Source organism: Siniperca chuatsi, linkage group LG2 (genome assembly GCF_020085105.1).
Source record: "Siniperca chuatsi isolate FFG_IHB_CAS linkage group LG2, ASM2008510v1, whole genome shotgun sequence".
NCBI lineage: Eukaryota > Metazoa > Chordata > Actinopteri > Centrarchiformes > Sinipercidae > Siniperca > Siniperca chuatsi.
In genome coordinates this window covers 26,710,219-26,731,307 of record NC_058043.1, presented here as the reverse complement: position 1 = coordinate 26,731,307, position 21,089 = coordinate 26,710,219, and the positions used below count along the sequence as shown (strand labels likewise).

Genomic DNA, 21,089 nt, shown 5'->3' with positions numbered 1-21,089 from the left:
CAGAACAGTATTTGTGGGCATTTTTATGCCTCTATTACAGTAGAGAGACAGAAGGATGTGAGGGACAGAGAGATGCAAAAGTTCCCCGGACTCGAACCGGGGACGTTACAGCAGACATTTTGATTTATTTTAGCAGGAAAACCACAGGTGTAATTAATAAAATGAATAAGTGCTACGCTCCACATAGTTTTACTATTTGCAGGGCCAACTGTGTATGCTGCCTGACTAGTACACTTAGTTTCATTGTACTGAATAGCAGTTAGCACCTGCCATTAGTGGATGAATGTGTGTGAATGGAGTGAATGACATGTAGTGTGAAGCGCTTTGAGTGGTCGGAAGACTGGAAAGGCGCTATACAAGTATCTACCATAACTGGCCTTGTTTGCAGTTTGAGGTGTCCTGTCAACAGTCAACAGAGGTGTCTTTTATAATGGTGGCCTATGGGGAAAATGCTTTTTGGGTAGCAGTGGAATTTTTTGTTGCAATACCGCGAGTGACCACTGGAAAAAAATTGGAAGCAAGGCTGAGCTGCGGCGCCGTATCCAGTTCTTATTATACATCCACGGTTGGGGAATTATCTGTAGTCAATCAGATGGCTCCTTCTGCTTCAGCCAATCACGTAGGCATAGATTCGAGGGTGTCATTGTTTTCTCAATTTTAAAGCAACTTTATTTATAACACATAGAGGATAAGTACATTGACAAACTCAGTGCTGTACAACTAGCGTTACATCCAAACACAATATTGCAAAATAACCTCACAGCTGTGAAATGTTATTCTCTGTTTTATAGTTTTGGCATTTCCTTTGTTAGAACATCCAAAAGCAGCACAAAGGTCTGACATTTTCAAGGCTACTATTTGAACAGCGCACAGATGCATCTCACAAGCCCGAATGCAGTATCTACTGTATATGGCGTTACATCTAACCGCAGGTCAACCTCAACATGGAGTCTGGTAGCTGCTCTCCACAATTAATTAATAACCCTTCTGTAGTGCATGGTTAAATATGTTTGAGTTATGAATGCTTGCTAAATTAGTTAGCTTGCTAGCTAATGGATGGTCCTAGGTTGTCTATCAGCATAGCTAACTTGTTAGCTAACGCTAGTGTCACTAATGACAAGCAGTTTGTAAATGCAGGTTCAACAGTTTGATGAAAATTGCAAATACGTTTGAATACATATATTTGTGGATTTCTATTACATTCATTTAAAACCAGAAATGTTTGTGTGTGCATATGTGTGTGGATTTTTAGTGTGGATTTGTTTTACATTTATATACGATAAATATTTTTGTGTGCATTGAAAAATATTTCTGTGAATCCTTCTGTGTGCATTCATTAATACTGAGACTGATGTAACTCCATAAGCAAAACCTGTTTCAGTGTTCATATGGACACCTGGCATTTGTTTTAAGATAGACTTGAAAAATAGTGAATCTACCCTTTAATATTTAAATTTCAGCATAGTGACTAATATTGCCTTTCACTTTTATTTAGAAAAATAAAAAGAGAGTAAATAGTAAAGAATAAGAAACAAAAATAAAAAGGTACAACTTCTTTATCAAAATGTCACTGCTTCCACTATTACTGTATGTACAATAAACAAACATGTCACATTCTGTGTTGATTTCAACCTGACACTTTATTTAGTAGAATGAATGCACAATCTCATACATACAGTATAGGGTAGGCCTATTTAGTCTTATTTCATAGGCCTGGTTATAAAGAGAGGAGGGAAGAAGAAAACAGCTGCACTTAAATATAAAAAAAAAGGAAGAATAATCAAATATTAACACGTCACACTGTTAATGAAATGGTTTTAACACACATTACCAATTCTCGCACTGATGAGAAAGAGCTACAGTAGATAGCTACAAAATGTTATAGGTTCATAAATAGAATATAGTTTGAATAAATTTGCTTCAGAGCTAAATTTATATCATTTATTTTCAACTTACAGAGTACATTTTATGAAAAATACATTTACGACCCCCAGTGCACAGCAGTTTGGTCTTTGATTTCAGGTTTTAACCAGCTGGAAGAAGCTGTATGAAGCTGGATACTGAGAGGATGTGAACACATCAGACAGCAGAAGAAACCAGGTAACATTCAGTGGTGTGCTACAGTTTGTAACAGAGTAGAAAACAACATCACTTATGACAAACGTAAAGAATTACATTCAAATGAGTCCCAAGATGGCCAAAGATCAAGTACATTAAATGGAAAAAAAAACCTTTAAAAAAGAGGATTTCATTATGTTATGTTCATTTTTTTGAAACAACACAAAACCAAGCACATGAAATGAGTAGAAGTCATTACAAATACAAAAATCAGCCAGCGTGAATTCTCATTAACAAATTTACTGGTATGAGACCTGCTCACACCGTCATTCAAAACTGCAGCAGCCCTATTCTGTTCATACCACCCACTTCACTTTTTACAACCAATTAAATAGTGCTCACTTGGGGGGGAGGGGGTGAGTGGGGGAGGTTATTTTGATTAAATACTTATGTGGTTAGTTTAAAAATTACATTGTTAGTACGGGAAGAAAATATCAGCTTCAAACTCATCAGTAGCCTACAATCCACACTATATACAGACTAACACTCAGATAGACCCTCGGTAGATTTTGACGAAACTCATACCTTCATTTTTCCCAATTAGAAACCCTGTCAAAACCTTCCTACTGCCTGTCATCTCTCTTTGAGACAATTTCATAGGGAATTAAGGCTTAAGATGTTCATAAAGTGCTCCATATGACACTCAAATCCTCCACAACTAAATGCAGAAAAAACTGATTTGATATGAGTAAATTATTGTCATACAGTCACGTGCTACTGCCATACGGCAGACTCACAACGGCCCTCGGGTTTTTCCTAAAACTGGTCTAATTATTCTGTCAAGGTCAGCACAGAGAAAGCTACATTTATCAGCCAGCACCAAGCTGAATCTAGAAAACAAACTGAAAAATCACAATATATATGACATCATTCCAAGTACCGAAATTTCGTGACATCGTGAACTGCTTTCAGTTTTTGATTAGACTAAGCTCACAAAGGCTTAATGCTAGCATTTCTGATTATTAGAAAGCACTTTAAAGTTTTCTAACCAAGATGATATTAAAACATTTAGGCACTCCCGTCTGCTACACCAGTACGCTACAGTTCATGGCCCGTTTCATTTATCAAACATTAAAAAAAAAAAAAAGATGTGAAATTAACGGCAGATGAAGACTGAAGCATGTTTCTGCGTTTTATATAGTTTACAAACACACATTCACCGGCATGTATTAATACTTTTCAAATGATGTGAGCTCATATAACATCTTTGTATATCACACGATTAATGAGCAATAAATTACCTCTTTAATATAACTGTTCTTTATATCTCAGAAGATACAAAATAGCAATTTAGAGTTGTATATATTCTGTAAAAAAGTATATCTCGGGAGACTTTTCAGGGTTATTAGGAAGGATTTTACTGCTCGTGTTGGACCAGAAATATCGATATATGAATTACAGCATGACCATGTTGTTATTAGATAAATCAACTAACTCCAGTGCACATCCACATGAGAACACTGGGTTTGAAGTTCATAAGTTCATATACTCAGGGATCAGTTATAACACGGGAAACTTGCCAAGGCTTTTTCACACTGTACAGCTACAGTTTGTCATTTATTCCAGTCTCTTTCTGCTGAGGTTGCCGTGTTTTGTTTTGCTGTTGAGGTCACATTGTATCAACTTGTCTGTGTGACTTTGTGAGTCTTAGTGAAGGTGTGTGTGAGGCTACAGTGTTCTTGCTCATAAAATGTAGTGTGTGTGTGTGTGTGTGTGTGTGTTCTGCTGCGTCAGACTAGGGTGCCTGGGTCTGCACTGGGTTCCTTTGGGGTCACCTCTTGCATCTGTGGATGGGGAGTGTCCTGATAGAGAGAGAACTCCATCGACCTGTTGGGGAGGCAAGACAAATCAATGCAGCACTCCACAAACACGAGGCAGAGAGTGGACGGTAAAACCACAGTGAGAATACATCTTCATGAAATAAAAAGTATGAATCATGGTCAGAATATAACAGAGCTTGGACTGCTGTCTCTCACGGGCCACTTTAGGCAATTCAAGGAAGCCTATGAGTGAGAAAACTTGAGTGTTTTTGATCAGGAGACGTCCGAGTGCCTGGATGTTGGCGGGCGGCACACAGCTGCAGATAATGCTGACCATGTAAAATACAAACACAAACAACCACCATTGTAAAAGTCAGAGGATGATAGATGGATTGGTTGGGAATAGAGTGAGAGTAATAGCACCATCCTCTGCTGGAAGACTTGCTGCCAGCCTCCAGTGAGAAAGATATTTAAGCAAACCTCAGTGGTAAATACTGAGTAACTGACTGTATTTGCAAACATGCATGTTGGTATTTGTAGTTCAATGAAATTTATTCTTATATAGCATCTATTCTAAAACATACAAAATGCCCCTTGAAATCAGATCAAATCACGTCTCTTAAAAGTGATAGTACAACGTTTCTTCTGCTTTGAGTGCAATGTAATTGTCAAACACTGTACAATAATGAAAGAAAAAGTTCCATTCCTTTAGGCTTTTTTATTTTGCAAGTTTTTACGATGTATGTGTATGAATTCTAGCTCACAACACTGATGGTTATTCCCACCAATAAACATACAGGTTTAAATTAGACGACACAACAAGATAAAAAATATAATAAAATACTGACCTTCCATGCAGCGGGTGACCGTGGAAGCTGGCTGACTGGGGTATCTGAGACCTGTGGAGGTTAGCTTGTTCACCTTGAACAGACTGGGCCTGGTGCACCAGCGGGTGGGGGTGTGAGAGGCGGGAGATCCCTGCCTCGTGGCCCTTTGAGGCAGCAGGAGGATAGCCAAGGGCGTTCCTCAGGTACCAGTCCCTCAATCCCTCCAGAGCCAGGGCTTTATGCAAGCTTCGCGTTGAGTCCTCTGGGGTCGGGAGAGAGAACTGTGGGGGTCTGCGGCTGAAGGAGGGGCCAGACAGTTCGGTCTGGTAGGGGTGCAGGTTGGGGATGGAGGATGTGGTGGTGCCAGAGGCAGGAAGGGGAGACTCGTACGCTGACAGCAGGATGGCATCCTGGGGATGTTGCTGCAAAGGAATAAAGGGTCCACAAGATTTGGTTCTGGTGACTTTGACCCTGCGCAGCTCAGCTTGGGACCCTCGGAGGACCATGGGGCTGTAAGGAGGTGCAGCGCTGGGTAGGTGCACCTGGGAATGGGAAAAGCCATTGGCATGCGGCACCGCCGCAGTGGAGGAGCGAGGAGAGGACATGTCCTGCCAGATCCTGCCTGTGGACTGGTACAGGTGGTGCTGCACTTGCATCCTCTGCTGTTTCCCCCAGATATAGTCCATCAGTAGCTCATTGTAGCCTCCACCAGCCCCTCTGCTGCCCATGGACAGACGCATTTTGGCCTGTTCCACAGAGCCATCGACATGTCTCTCAGGGCTGCCCAGGTGAATGTGTCGCAGCTTGCCATCAGTTAGTGTCTCTGAGCTCTTGTAGGGCCCTCCTCTGGGAGGCATCCCGTTTCTGGGAGCAGGATCATCAGGGAGGCTCGATCTATCCAGCAGGGCCTCTGAGCTGTTACTGCGCCTGGCCCGGGAGCTGTAAGGGCAGCTTCGGCGGTCAGAAGAAGAGCCCTCCTGGGCCAGTGGAATCATATAGGGCACATCCAGGCTGCCAGACCATTGCTTCAACCCATTACCACCTGATGCATCCGACCTAAAGCAGAGATTAGCATTACATTAGGGGACGACTTCGAGCAACTATGGATGCAGAAAAGTGAGTGGAAGTAATTTTAATGAAAACCATGTAACTGCATTTCACAGAGAATCACTTAAGAAGGGACACAATTTTTATGCTTAAACACCAAACGATGAGCTCGAGCCCTTGCTGGTAGCTAAATATGACACTAATTGTTGTTACAACGCTGACTCTGTGTCTGCATTGAACTAAGTCATTAAGCCATTTCCAACCACACAGTTCATCGCAGTGGAAGGGAGCTGTGGCCGTGCTGTGTCAGACAGAAGCATCACTGTATCACAGATTACCTGACGTGAACGCTGATTGGAGCTGTTCGGGCCAAGAGAGGAGTAGCGGGAACACTTCTACCCTCGACGTTAGATGCACTTCTTGGTAAAGAGTGAGTTGGGCTGTGAGAAGTAACACAAGAGGACATGGATTTATCACCTATACATGAAAACAATCACGATTATATTTGCAAACACACACAAACACACACACACACATAGTATGTACACTCTCAAGCAGACTGCACAGCTTGCAGTATCTAAGTACCTAACAGAGCTTGTGACAGAGTTGCGGCGTGTCCTCATCTCATAGTAAATCTCAACTGGAGACAACTTCCTGCTGATCCTGTGGTCAGGGCTGCCCACAGTGAGCCGGGGCTGAGACAGAGAGCGCTGGTCAGCAGCCACACTGGGAGAAGACTCTTTTGGGAGAAGAAAAACAAAGAAAAGATCTTTTAACTAAACAGACATTTCTACAGTGAGGTTTGTTACCATTTAGACCTAAAGAAAATAAATGAAAATGGGCAAATATTCACACTGTGTATCTGTAAAGTATTTAAAGTAGAGGTGTCGCAATGTACCGGTATTGACGATAACCGTGATATTTAACAACAAAATATTGATATGTTAATAATACACATATGATAATATCGTGTAAATAATCCAGAGCGACAGAGCTTGGCAGACAAAATACAATGATCTGGAGGAGAAGTTCAGGACGCTGGCCGAGAAAGAACAGAGCTGGGAAACCAGAGTAAAACAGGTGGAGGAAGAGAAGAAAGAACTGGAGGAGCTCTGTCTGAAAATGAAAAAGGAGAGGAGAAGTTTCTGGTCTCGCAAGAAGTGGGTGAAGACTGGACAGACAAAGGGGGAGAAAAAGAAAAGTAAAAAAGATAGAAAAGTAAGAGAAGAAGGAGATGAAAAAGAAAGAAAGGGAGGAGAAGAAGAAGAAGAAGAAGAAGAAGAAGAAGAAGAAGAAGAAGAAGAAGAAGAAGAAGAAGAAGAAGAAGAAGAAGAAGAAGAAGAAGAGCCACAGAAGAGAAGAAGAAAAGGGTTTGATGTTTGGCAGCCAGTGAGGATGTTTGGCTCAGGTTGGACAACAGTTGCGCCCTCCGCCCTCCACCCTCCACCCTGTGTCTGCCTCTCTGAATAAAGATATACAGTATAATTGTATGACATTATGGTTGGTATAAAGTAAGTAATAAAGTACTGGTGTCTGTCATCAAATATTGTTTTTTTAAGTTATGACTTAAACAACACTGAAGTTCTGTTTGGACAGGATCGGTGTTACGTAATAAAAGATGTTGTTCCAAATGGTATTTTAGACACTGGTAAATTACAGTTTAGGACCATTCTAAAGACCATTTCCTAAATTTTTTGTTCGTAACGGCCAATAAAATAAAAGTCAATAAACTGTAAGTGAGTAACTTGTGTACAGCAGCACATCTTGCACATACCCTGCATCTTAAGTCCCATCTTACAGCAGATTTTATCCCCTCGCGGCCCGGCAGCGTCGCAGAGTTGACGTGATGACGGTGAACACGTCACGGTACGTATGAAAGGAGGCACTAATTAAAAAGCTGTATGTTAGTTGTTTAATGATGCCCACTAACAAATGACAAAAAAAATATCACTTTCATTAAAAGCACAAAAAGTCAAGTGTGCTATTTTGGGTTTACAACTGAAATGTGACTTCATATTCTTATTTGGTACCTTAACACCAGAAGTGCAAATGAGTCTCCCACCCGCTAAGTGTGAGTGATGTATTTTGAATGTGAAAAATGCCTGCCTGCCTCCTACCGCGTTAGTTAAGCTCATTATGTATGGATAAACAGTATTCATCAGAGACAGAGATAGTTGTTGAAAGACAGTATTCGGTTGACTCACCATTGTCATGGGATGTTGAATCTGACATGGAGCTTGTACTCTCTGACATGACAGTGTCCTCTGAAAGACAACAAACCAATCAATTCAGCGTGAAATTTGATATCTTTGCTAAACGCAAGTGCAAAGCCAAGAGTGTTTTTCAAAAGCATAAAATGTTAATGACTGCAGATTTGTTTTTATTCACTTACACCAGATATGTTTTTGTTTTTTTAAAGTAGGTGTGTGGGTGTGGTTTTAGGTGTTTTGTAATTATACCTGTGTGACACCCCCGATGAACCGTCCTCTTGCTATTTGGGACATTTTGGCCGGATTCTGAGTGTCTGTACAGAGCACCAGTGAAGATGTCTTTCATCTGCTTTCTTTGGGCAGCCTCATCCTGCAGCCAGGGACAGCCAGCCGTGTTAGACCACAAGTACACACAGCGGTACAGCTGCTGCGTAAACACAATTGATATTCAAGGTGTTGACTTACCTCTCCCTTGGTGTTGGGCGTCAGGCCAACTCTGCGCTGCACCAGTGGGGGTTTCTCTCCCGTCTCCAGGGGGAAAGCACGTGGCAACTTCCCAGTCAGCTCCTGCAGAGGACATTCATTAGCGCCCAGTAACTAAAATCCATCTTCTCATTGGCCTGTGAGCTCCAAAGTGTTACATAAAATGATACCACTTAACAGATTACTTTAAGTCTCAATAAAACCACCCTTTAAATAGTTGACTGCACCGAAATAGATGCCAGAAATAATGGTTCTATCATAATTTACCTCTAAAGCAGAAACAGAATAACTGTGCAGATGAGTAGTGCTTCAAACTTCTAAATTAGCCAGACTGAAACAGAACAGATAACTTGTGAATCCAAGAATAGAGCATGCAGAGACAGAGTGAGTGACTATATATCCAGCTGAAAACAAAGGAATGTTTTTAACAGCTGTTAATGAAAAGCTGAGGCCGCTGTGGCTTCATTAAGACATACTGACAAGTTATCTGGAGCAATCAAGGAAATATTAATATGCAAGCCATTTTATTTGAGAAAAATAAATCACTGATTCTCAACAAGTTGCATCTAAGATCAGAGGTTCACATTTACAGAATATTAAAAAATATGCTATAATCTGCAATATGCTTCAGTCTCTTTAGTAAAAACACAAGAAGTGAACAAATTAACTTACTACAGTTGTCATCTAAAAACTAGTGTATGGAGTGAGAATGTTGCACCTTGAGCCATGTATGTTTCAAAAGTGAAGTGAGAGCTACTCACTGCTTCCTGCAAACAGACTTGTTTGAGCTCTCCCACTCTGGTGTTGAGGAGAGCCTCCAGGGCCTGCTTCCTCTCTTGTAAAGCTGCAATCCTCTCAGCCTGCAGCTTGCTGTCCTGGCAGCCTTGAACATCTACACAGCACAGCACATGTAATGCATCTTCAGAAAGACTGAATTAAAGTTAAGGGCTTGCAATATTCTAGAGTTTTTTACTGTCAACAAATCCCACGAAAAGACCCAAACCAACAATGAATGATCCTGCTAACAAGTATTGTCTGTGGATCCAATATGTGTATATATATCTTCCAGTCTCAGAACTATTAAAAACACATCAATGAGCCACACTCTGTTGCACTGGGTGACATGTTCCTTCATTACCTTGTACATGGAAACTGTAGTTTCTTTTGAGTCTATCTCACATACACTGTCTGAGAAATCCAATACCATGACAAATACCATGATATAGAGTGAACAACAAGACAGCAAGTAATGTAACTAACGTTAGCTAGGTTGTACGTTAGCAAACTGTCCCTACAGTTGCTGCTGTGAAGCTAACATGCAGAGAGAACCAGACGTTTTCCAGAGCCAGCAAATCAGCTCCAGACAGCGATACTCACAACTCTCCTGCTACTATCAGAATCAGAATCAGAAATACTTTATTGATCCCCGTAGGGAAACTCTTTGTTACAGTAGCTCGTCTTTACGTCAGTGCACACCGGAGAAAGTACTAGAAAAAAATAAACACTATAAAACAGGTCAGAAATAAGTTAAGTATCCTGTCGGTATAAGTATAAGATAAACTAAGTGTCAAGTACCAAGTGGGTTTACTGGTTGGTGATGAAAGTACAGTCTAGAATACAATGTAACTCCTTATGTAATAAATAATATTAATAAGCGGAAAAATAGTTTCAGTAGCAATAAATAAGATAAAAACTAACAAGGGGAAAACTAATATTGCACGGAAGTATTACACAGAATATTGCACACTTATTATTAATTATGGCTAGTACAATCTTCAATGTCCAGTTTAGTGACCTAGGGTCAAACAGTCTAACCCTTAGAGGGAGGAGTTAAATAGTTTGATGGCCACAGGCAGGAATGACTTCCTGTGGCGCTCTGTGGTGCTTTTTGGTGGGATGAGTCTTCCGCTGAAGGTGCTCCTTTTCTTGACCAGCACGTCATGGAGCGGGTGGGAGACATTGTCCAAGATGGCATGTAGTTTGGCCAGCATCCTCCTCTCTGACACCACTGCCAGAGAGTCCAGCTCCACCCCCACAATGTCACTGGCCTTGCGGATCAGTTTATTGAGTCTGTTGGCGTCCGCTACCTTTAGCCTGCTGCCCCAGCATGCAACAGCATACAGGATGGCACTGGCTACCACAGACTCATAGAACATCTTCAGCATCATCCGGCAGATGTTGAAGGACCTCAGCCTCCTCAGAAAATAGAGGCGGCTCTGGCCCTTCCTATAAACAGCCTGAGTGTTCTTGGTCCAGTCCAGTTTGTTGTCTAAGTGTACTCCCAGGTACTTGTAGTCCTCCACAATGTCCACACTGACCCCTGGATGGAAACCGGGTCACTGGTGCCTTGGCCCTCCGTAGATCCACAACCAGCTCCTTTGACTTTGTCGCATTGAGCTGCAGATGGTTCTGCTCGCACCATGAAACAAAGTTCCCCACCACAGCCCTGTACTCCGTCTCATCACCACCGCTGATACATCCCACCACAGCAGAGTCATCAGAAAACTTCTGAAGGTGGCAGGACTCTGTGTGGTAGCTGAAGTCTGTGGTGTAGATGGTGAAGAGGAAGGGAGAGAGGACAGTCCCCTGAGGGGCCCCAGTGTTGCTGACCACGCTGTCTGACACACAGTGCTGCAGGCGCACGTGCTGTGGTCTGCCAGTCAGGTAGTCCACAATCCAGGACACAAGGGGGGCATCCACCTGCATCGCTGCCAGCTTCTCACCCAGCAGGGCTGGCCGGATGGTGTTGAAAGCACTGGAGAAGTCAAAAAACATGATCCTCACCGTGCTTGCCGGCCTGTCCAGGTGGGTGTGGATGCGGTTAAGCAGGTAGATGATGGCGTCCTCAACTCCCAGCCGGGGCTGGTAGGCGAACTGAAGGGGATCCAGGAGGGGTCTGACCATGGGCCGCAGCTGTTCCAGCACTAGTCTCTCCAGGGTCTTCATTATGTGGGAGGTCAGTGTCACCGGTCTGTAGTCCTTGGAGCCACTGGGGCGTGGCGTCCTCGGCACAGGAACGAGGCAAGATGTCTTCCACAGAATGGGGACCCTTTGAAGACTCAGGCTCAGGTTGAAGACATGCTGAAGGACTCCACAAAGCTGGGGGGCACAGGCTTTTAGCACCCCGGGGCTAACGCCATCGGGGCCTGCAGCCTTGTTTGAGTGGAGCCTCATCAGCTGTCCTCTCACCTGGTCAGCAGTCAGGCACACAGCAGAAGTTACAGGTGGGGGAGGGGGGGAGTCGTCGGTCTGGAGAGGGCCGTTAGCCTGATGGGGAGGGGGGAGCAGAGTACTCAGAGGAGCTTGAGGGCCGGCAGCAGCTGAGTTAGAGGGGGGATGAGCAGGAGCCGGTGTGTCGAATCTGTTAAAGAACAGATTCAGTTCGTTGGCCCTGTCCAAGTTGCCTTCAACTCCTCTGCTGCCAGTCGGTCTGAAGCCAGTGATGCTCTTCATGCCGCTCCAGACCTCCCTCATATTGTTCTGCTGAAGTTTCCTCTCCAGCTTCCTCCTGTACTTCTCCTTGGCTTCCCTGATTTTCACCTTCAGGTCAGCCTGGATTGCCCTCACCTCCTCCCTATCACCATCCGTAAAGGCCCTCCTCTTGGCGTTCAGAATGTCCTTGATGTCCTTTGTTACCCACGGTTTGTTATTTGGATAACAATGGACCATCTTGGTTGGGACATTGCGGTCCACACAGAAGTTAATGTAGCCAGTGATGCACTCAGTGAGCCCGTCAATGTCCTCTCCACGAGGCTCACAGAGTGCATCCCAGTTTGTCACCTCAAAACATTCCTGCAGTGTCTCATAGGCCTCCCCTGACCATCTCCTCACTGTCCTTGTGGTCACAGGCTGCCTTTTAACCAGAGGCACATAGCTGGATTTGAGGTGAACCAGGTTGTGGTCTGACCTACCCAGAGGGGGGAGGGGGGAAGAGCTGTATGCATCCTTAACGTTAGCATACAGCAGGTCCAGTGTCCTCTCCTCTCTAGTAGGACAGCTCACATACTGGGTGAAATTAGTCAGTGTTGTTGAAACACTAACATGGTTGAAGTCACCCGAGATTAAAATGAGTGCACTCGGGTGTTGAGTCTGGAGATGTGCTATGGCGGTGTGAATGCCGTTGCACGCCGATGCCGGGTTAGCAGAGGGGGGGATGTAAACAGCCACAACAATGGCATGTGAAAATTCACGTGGCAGATAATATGGCCGGAGTCCCACAGCTAACAGTTCAATGTCCGGGCTACAGATACTCTGCTTGATGGTAACGTGACCAGGGTTACACCATCTGTTGTTAACTAGAACAGCAAGCCCGCCACCTTTCCGCTTACCGCTCCCGGTGTGATCCCTGTCGGCCCGAACTATAGCTAACATCACAACAGCAGCATATCTTGGCAAACTAGAAAGTAAGCTGAATGTCCGTGGGCAAGTCATTTAACGTTACCTGACACACAGATCATGGCTGGAATGGCTCAGTTTGAGCCACTTCATTTGTTTCCCATTTACAGAGCCTGGGCCATGTACAAACACCGGCGTTTTTTAATACAGCACACACACTGAACAGACAGCTAGCGGACAGTGAGGAGACATTCGCTGAATTTGACAAAAAGACGTGTATTAGAATTAGAATCACATACCCAACCTTTAAATACTCATTAGAGCACAAAATGTGTATTCATCCACAGCTAAAAACAGTCCCCAACAAATGCACTGCTTACTAGTTACGAGTAAAGTTTACTAGAAACTACAATGCCCAGCTGTTACAGAGCATTTAAAAAAATTGCTTTATATTGTTTTCTTCAGTAGGAGCCAGTTAACTTAGGGCTGAGAGCCACAGACAGGGTAGGGAAGTCAGAAAGATTTGAGAGACTAACATGTTGTTTTTTGTCTTTTCATGGGATTTGTTGACCATAAGAAAAAAAAATTAAAAAATGACAGACTAAAGTAAAAATGCAGTTTGTTTCTACTGTTTCACAATGGTTGCGTTTTAAAGTGTCTGTTTCTAACAACTTGATGTCTGCTCACAGTTACTCAGTGCTCTGATAAGATTATCTGGCAGCTGGGGTGACAGTACGTTAACAAAAGGCCTTCACACATACAGCTGCTTTTTCAGCTGGCTGCTCCCTTAAAAAAACACTTGTTTTCCTTCTGTTGAACTGTCAGAAAAAACACAAGCTGATAGAATTGCCAGGCCATTTCAGGCTTGTCCAGACATGAATGTGTCTGTCCTTACACTCACCAGGAGCCCCCAAACCCATGGATGTGATCAGATGTCCTTTGACCTCCATGTGATGTAATTCTGGGGACTTTACAACTCACGCTCCCAGCCGCGTCTCTACCTGATGAAAAAGAAACAGAGATTTAACTGCTGCTGAGGTGCATCAACAAAATATATTCAGGCTCAGATGTTTTCTTCTCTCTAACCTTGCAGTATCAGCCATGTGTTTTCTTGAGGTGTAGAGTCAATGGATTTCTAGCAAGTCAGCAGTAGATAAGCATGGGTGTCTCCTAGATCAGATTACACCAGGGACCATCAGGAGGAGCCACTGCACCTCTGTTCGGGTGTCTAAAGCAGAATCCTTGAAAAGGTTAAAAATATTACTAATACAGCTTAAAAAGTAAATAATAGTAGAACAATATTAACAGTATAAAATCTGCGTAAATCATCAGAGACTCTGCAAGGGGACCGTCCCTGTATGTAGAGAATCTATTGTCAGGATCGCAACAGCTTCACTAAAAGCACTATAAACCCAGATTTGACAATTTATAAATCCATATTAAAAATATGCATTTAGCCGGTTTTATGGAACATTTAAAAATGTATATCAAAAGTTCAATAAAAGTCTGATAACTTAACTTGCACCTTAAGGCATTCTGAAAATGAGTAATCCTCTAAAATTAGCTCTCAGATACAATTAGCAACCAATTAATATGAAAAGAGAAGGAAAAACGAGACAGGATAAGTAACATTAATAATGTATGGACAGAAACAGAGAGGGAGAAACCTAAACCCTGTGTGTTTTATGTCTCAACAGCTCAATAGCAACTGGTACAAAAGAGAGGGAGCCAGAGGAATAGAGCCAGGAGCAAAGTGATGGAATAAATAACAGAGGCGAGGAATAAACGCAATGTTCAGAGGAGTTTCCTCTTTGCTGCTGTCATAAATATCAAGGTTTACATGAAATTCACTTTGCATGGAATTACATTTACTATATTTTATAGCTTCTACATATCAGATCATCAGGGCTAGTTCTATTGTAAAGGAAACATTTTTAAAGGGTTGCCTAAAATTGAAAAAGACAACCTAAGACGAGAAATGCTGCCTTCGCTCGACTGTAGCAAGTGAGCAATGTTTCATGTGCACTTTTCCCCACATAACGGAGCTTCATTACATACAAAGCCTCTTCCCTAATACCCAATAGAGACTTTACATCCAAAAATAGCAATAGCGTTTTCTGCCAAAAGCCTCTCACTCAATGCTGCTATAAACAAGCATCTTGCCAGTCGAGTAAATCATAAATCGACTCCATTCAACCCACAAATCTAGATGAAAGGCCTCAAGGGCTGAATCAAAATTACCCGTCCAAAGTCTGCTTCTGCCAGCATCACATCTTTCAAAAGGAAACATTTATCTATCAGTTACTCTGAGCAGCTGTCTCAAAGCTCACACACAACTGACCATCTTTTTGCTTTTTTTGGGTCAATAAGACATAGTGGTCTGTTTTCCTCACTCAAACAACATAAAGAATGAGGCTCACTTTGTGTAAGGACATATTTGAAATACTTTTACTGAGTTTGTGTTGGCTCCTGTCCTGGAACTGAACCATTAACTGCTGTTTGCTGCTGTACGTGTGAAAACCCCCAGCATGCTCGACCTCCCACTGACAGACAAGTAGGAGCCGTTCACACGAACAAGTGGCAAAGTTACGGCCGCCGCTCAGACAAAAGGTGATCACATGAATCCTGTTACACAAATCCGAGTCTGTGATAATCAGATTTTAAGTTAATCGAATATACTGAGAAGGACTTTCACCTAGGAATGTAGAAGGCAGTATCATGTCTGTTCTCTGTTGAACAGCGAGGCTGAGCAGTAAACCCACTGAGAGAAGCAGTCAAGAGAAGACAGACAGAGACATTTGGTATTCATCTGGATGGTCGCTGGGCAGCTGAATACTGGAGCCAAAACGCTGCCATGCCTCTTAAGAATGGCTTTGTCCAGCAACCAAAACATTTGCTTGTAAACTTGATGCTATCCTTTTCACTCACTAAAATGTGCCCTTTATCTCTTTAGAAAACTAACAATCCTTTGACTTAAGTGCACTGGGTTAACTAATGTTTCATTTTTGCTCCTATAACTGATATAATACAGTCATTTAAAGTGTCACAATGTAACTTTTGAAGAAAAAAAGTACACAGTCTTCCTCTTACAAAATTAGCGATAAAAACACACCTTTGTTCTCTTCAACACACTCAGGGCTTTTGCTGCTACAGCCTTATTTGGTCTGGTATGACCAGTAGCTAATGTTAGCAAACGTTAGCAAGTAAATATTGCTGTGTAACTGACATTACTAAGTCAGTTTGCTGACATAATGACTCTACTCTGCATACTTCTCTACAGGGCAACACACACCTGTGGCGTCTAAACACAACGCGTTGGGGTACGCCACTGTCCTATTTCCCAGCCTCGACGCACATCGACTCTCCAGAAAAACAGCAATTCTGTCACATTCAAAACATCCTGACTACTGTACTTGACGAGTTCTTCTGTCTGTATGCGTCCCATGCGTGCTACTGGCATCAACTGACGTATGTGAAATAACGTGATGCTCCACAAAACTGCCAGTGTGTGTTGCACTTCACACTGTGTTTTAGCATTTACCATTATCCCTTAATTGCTTGTTGTTCAGCAAAGATTCCACACCAGCTTACACTTACGTAAGTCTTACTTTAGTGTAACCCACAGTGTATCCAGTTGATGAAAGCTTTTACATTTGCTACTTGTAACATTCCAGCAGGTCTTTCTGTGGAAAAGTTTCCAACAACAGCTGTTGCTATTTGTTTAGAATAAAGCTGAATGTAGTAGCATTAGTTAATAATTAAACTGAAACAGAAAAGGTTCCAACTATAGAAAGAGACATAAAGGAAATACAAAGGGGAAAAAACAAAATGCCAAAAAATGGCAACACAGTAGTGAGTGCTTAGCACCCAAATACCCCAAACACACACACACTCCAGGGTAACCTCAGGTATCGCTTTAAGACAAAGGCGAATCAATCAACTGCAACAGGTCGCACTTTAACCACTACTGAGTCTAACAAATAACACACCTGAGAGGATCAGTGGTCTCACTGGTTGAAGTCAAGCGCTAACTGCTTAAACATCTGGTGTACAGCTGTGTGCAGAGGTGTAGGTACAACAACACGAGACTGCATCACATTCCAGAGAGAGGCCTGCGGGAGAGATGATGGGACAATGAAGAATCAGATAAACAGAGTCACAGAGAGCGGTATCAAAGGAGGGACCAGAGGAGAAATGAGTATGAGAGATATGAATGCAGCATGATCATCAAACTCATGTTGACTTAACGTGTGTGGGGGCATGAGGGATGGGCTCTGCATGGTGGTATAGATAGCACTGTGGGAGCCATGTTGATTAAAACATGAGCTGTGCGATGAGAGTGAGCTGCCCCTGTGCAGCATGCATCACACGAATGCAAATCAGCGAGGAGTTTAATATACAAGTCTGGCGAGCAAAACGCTGAAGCCTGTAAGGTAGGTCCAATCCTACCATGTCCGCACACAACAAACTGCACCGCTCTCTCTTCAGCTTAGAAGTCATACATATTTGACCGCAACATTTATAGCAAAGCTAAATGACTACAGGCAACAGGTTTTACATTCAGTTTCCACATCCCTTGATAAACACGACGCCTCCCAGCTGCTGTCAGCTTTTATCTGGCCCAAGAGTCCCAGGAATGGGCTACTGTTGTCAACAGCATTTATATAACACATATATTCATGACTTACAGTACAACATGTCTTAATATATAACTGTAGATGCTTCTGCAACAACCTCATATCGGATGCAAGTGGCAACAAATGCACAATATGTTTGTTAGTCTCTTTCAACAGGCACTATAGAGCAGCTGAGATGTTACCTCCAGCTCTCTACAGACAGGTGAGGCAGGCAGCCCTCATGTTGACTGTTGGTGTTAACACAGCTGCTGCTGTTGTCAACTTACACATGGCAACCAGAGCAGGGTTACAACTGTACAGAGCCTGCCGGAGGAGCGCGGAGGTCCGGAAACGGCTTCCGAGGAGTCAAAACTAGACCAATAGTGTTGTAGACTGTGTAGCTTTGAAATATCCATATCAAATGTTGCAGGGTTGGCTCTCACAATGCCTTCAACGATGACAGCACTTCCGGTGTTTCTTCTTGATGCGTCCAACCTCTGAACCTCACTTTGAAACCCCAACCAAAGAACTGTGGAGGGATTATGGGAGGTCAGGTGACCCCACCCCTCCACCCCCCCACACTAATATGATCTCTTCTTGTGCTCTCTATATCCATGAAATACTGATTTATAACACGCTTATCGCACACAGCAGGGCAGCTTAGTTCGGACTGACCAATCACGTGGCTCACCATTTCTCCTCCCTGGCCTTGACGCTCACCTTTGCACATCTGACACATCTACAGCGGGTGAAACAAAGCAATCTTGGTGATTGCTATCCACCTGGATTCTGCTAAGCTGAGGTGGGGGGAGTAATAAAGAAAGGAATGTGGCTCTAACGTCCGAGGGGATTATTCCTATGCGTTCCCTTTGCTCTGTAACACCTGGTGGGATTTCTGTACAGTATGTGTTCCAAAGTCGTTTTTATGTTCCACTGTGGCTGTAATCCGCCTTGTTTGGTTTTGGAGGGCGTTCGGGGCTGCTTATGATGTGCAGCCACAGCCATACACTTACATTCATTACTACACATGCATAACAGCCTGATCTGATTCTTTGGTGCTTATGTGTTCTTTGTGACTGAAGGAATGTGGGTGAATCTTATCCGTGGCACTACTGCTCTGGTGTATTTTCAACACTTGATAAGGTCTGGGATTTGATTCCCTGAGCTCACACGCTACATACCAAGACATTTTGGACGAAGACAAAAGCATATTTTCATTTTAAATCCATGCAAATGCACAGGTAAAAGGGTTTGCTGAAAGGTCCTGGATCCAGATCAGGGAGTGAATGTGTGTGACTTTTCACACACCCGACTAAACCTACATGTTTGTCAGTCAACTACTACTGATCCAGATGCTCAAATCATGTCAGTCCATGTCTTGAGGGCATCATAAAAGGAGCAGTGTCACCTTGATGTAACAAAATGGCAAAAGAATACCATTATGTTTGCACCGATCTGGGTCAAGGTCCAATCCCATGGTGTTTGATTGAATTGTAACACTCAAAGTAGCATGAAAACCACAGGGAGTGCTTTCCAGAAAAGTAGAGTGCCATGCTACCAATTTAAAGATAACAGCAAACAGAGAGGGGAGAAAACAAACACCAACATGTGTCAAAATCCCCTTGAACAAGATGACACCGAGCAAGAATTGTGTCCTAGCTTCCCCTGCAGTAAAACAGCTAAACCAAACCTCTTTGCAAATGGCCTAATGATGCAAGAATACCAAGCCCCTGTAAACACAAGAAACCCCAAAAATAGGAACAATCAGCACTTTTGAAAATGCTAGGCAGCAAAGTGGAAAGTCCTCTTCTGAAAACAGAGAGGTGTTTCCCAGAAACACCAAAAGGTGGACTAGCAGTGAAACACCCTGAAGGCACTCACTGACCCACACAACACATTTGGATGAGTCTTTTTCAGATCCAGACAGACATCCTTGTTCAGGAATCTGTTAATAATAGGGCTTAACACTGCTGCATGAGAACAAGCAGTATTGCTAAATGAGAACAGTGAAATCAATATGGCCCAGCAGACAGCAGTAGCAGCGTGCTCCTGCCTATTTATGCTCCAAAACAATGCAGTATCAGGGAGAAGTTGTGTATTCCCAAGAAGCATGACACAGATTTTTACTCCTTTACAGCTGCTCGTTTGAATTCACGCAGATGCTGTTGCAATCCTGGCATTTTCTCCCTTTTAAGGAATGTGCCACACAAACAATATGTTGTTCGGTTTACAGCCGCTGGTGAAGGAGACATATTGGACTTCAGCTCATGGACTCCGTGCATTTAATTTACAGGCGTGTTGTTTATCTCAGCGTGGAGAGCACAAAGCATGTGTTCCCACATGAAGCCCGGCTTCCGAGGCTGCAGCCGTCCTGCATCTGCATAGTTGTCGCAGGCGGCAGCACTGGCTGATAACAAAATACACTGGACTAATTAATGGAAGCAATAACATATCGCGGCTGTGTCACAGACTGACACGATGACAAACCCGGTTTTTACGTTCAAATAATAAATAAAATAGCAAATAACGTTGCCTACTGTGGTCTCCCATGTAGGCTAAGCTATTTTTTTTAATAGATAATTTAGGTTGTCTTGACGGCTATTCATTAATACGCCCAGTTAGGATGAGGACATCTTGGAACAGAAACCCCTCTTACCAGAGAGCATGACCGATGCCTTCGGAGGTCTCCATGGCCCTCTGTAGCAAAACCAAGCCGAGAAAAAGCATTCCTGCGTAACACCACAGGACAAAAATCCTCCCCAGAAGAAAGCTTTAATTCATTAAACGCGCGGTAAGTCGTAATACACGAAAAAAAGCCCCTCGTTCATGGTGGCTTCGTATCGCAATTGTAATTCACCAGCAGCCTCGCGACCTCCGCTGTGTCGGAGCCCTGCGCATCTCAGCAGACTTGCTTTGAGAAAGAAGAAAGCTTTCCCTTCTGCGCCGGATGAAAACCCTCTATTTTACACAGCCAACTGACTCAACGCTGTCACAGCAATGGTGCCCCTCCCAGCTGTTACATGCCTTCAACGTGCGCCAGTTAATCCTGATACAAATATTATTATCCAGTTGTTGCATAGGCACGCGCACAATGACGCTGAACAGTAAAAACAAAACCAAAAAAAAAACACATTAGCTCGAATTGATGTGTGTTGTGTTCAAGCGCTCTACTCATCCTCGCTTTGCCAGTTATTCTGTGAGGACAATTTTAAAAAGAGTTATATTTTCTGTGTAGGTGCGGGACCTTCTTATCCAGGCAAAAAAGCTACAACCTCATTTGTTTATAAAGCTAGTACGGGCTAACACTGGCACATTTACAGAAATGTTGATTAATGTACGCTGTCCTTCTAAATAAAGAACATGAAATGAATATTTTTATTAAATATTAGTAATGAAGCAATCCTTAAGAATATTTTAAAATACTATTTAAAAACAACTTTTAAACAACAACTCTCTCTGTTATCCATAGCATACACAATATAATATAAAGCCTTGTTCAAATATTGTATGGTTCAAACCACAGAAAATACATCACAAAATTAAAGAAAACATGATAACAACGTTTAGCGCTTCATTCTTTAACACAATTAAACGCATTTTTAGGTTGAAATGGAGCCTTTCCATTTGTTTAGAAGAACACCGAGGCATAACAAATGTTCACATTACAAGCTACTGTAAATCAGCTAGACTGGT

The 21,089-nt window shown here is 43.0% G+C and overlaps 1 protein-coding gene across 5 annotated transcripts; it reads right to left on the bottom strand.

Annotated features, from left to right (window-relative positions):
- Window positions 1-1,621: 1,621 nt before the first annotated feature.
- Window positions 1,622-20,495, bottom strand: ccdc120b (coiled-coil domain containing 120b). Of its 5 annotated transcripts, none has more exons than XM_044219642.1 (12): window positions 20,053-20,492; window positions 13,867-14,021; window positions 13,682-13,781; window positions 9,207-9,337; window positions 8,428-8,529; window positions 8,212-8,332; window positions 7,957-8,016; window positions 7,527-7,637; window positions 6,338-6,491; window positions 6,091-6,192; window positions 4,727-5,761; window positions 1,622-4,207 (listed from the first exon to the last, which is right to left on the bottom strand). In XM_044219642.1, the coding sequence occupies exons 3-12, from the start codon at window positions 13,728-13,730 to the stop codon at window positions 3,967-3,969; spliced, it is 2,106 nt and encodes a 701-aa protein (XP_044075577.1). In that variant the 5' UTR covers window positions 13,731-13,781; window positions 13,867-14,021; window positions 20,053-20,492; the 3' UTR covers window positions 1,622-3,966. The 5 variants fall into 5 exon arrangements, with proteins under 5 accessions (XP_044075577.1, XP_044075604.1, XP_044075586.1 ...); XM_044219669.1 differs by having other exon boundaries at window positions 1,622-3,945; window positions 20,053-20,481; XM_044219651.1 differs by lacking the exon at window positions 13,867-14,021 and having other exon boundaries at window positions 20,053-20,495.
- Window positions 20,496-21,089: the final 594 nt, after the last annotated feature.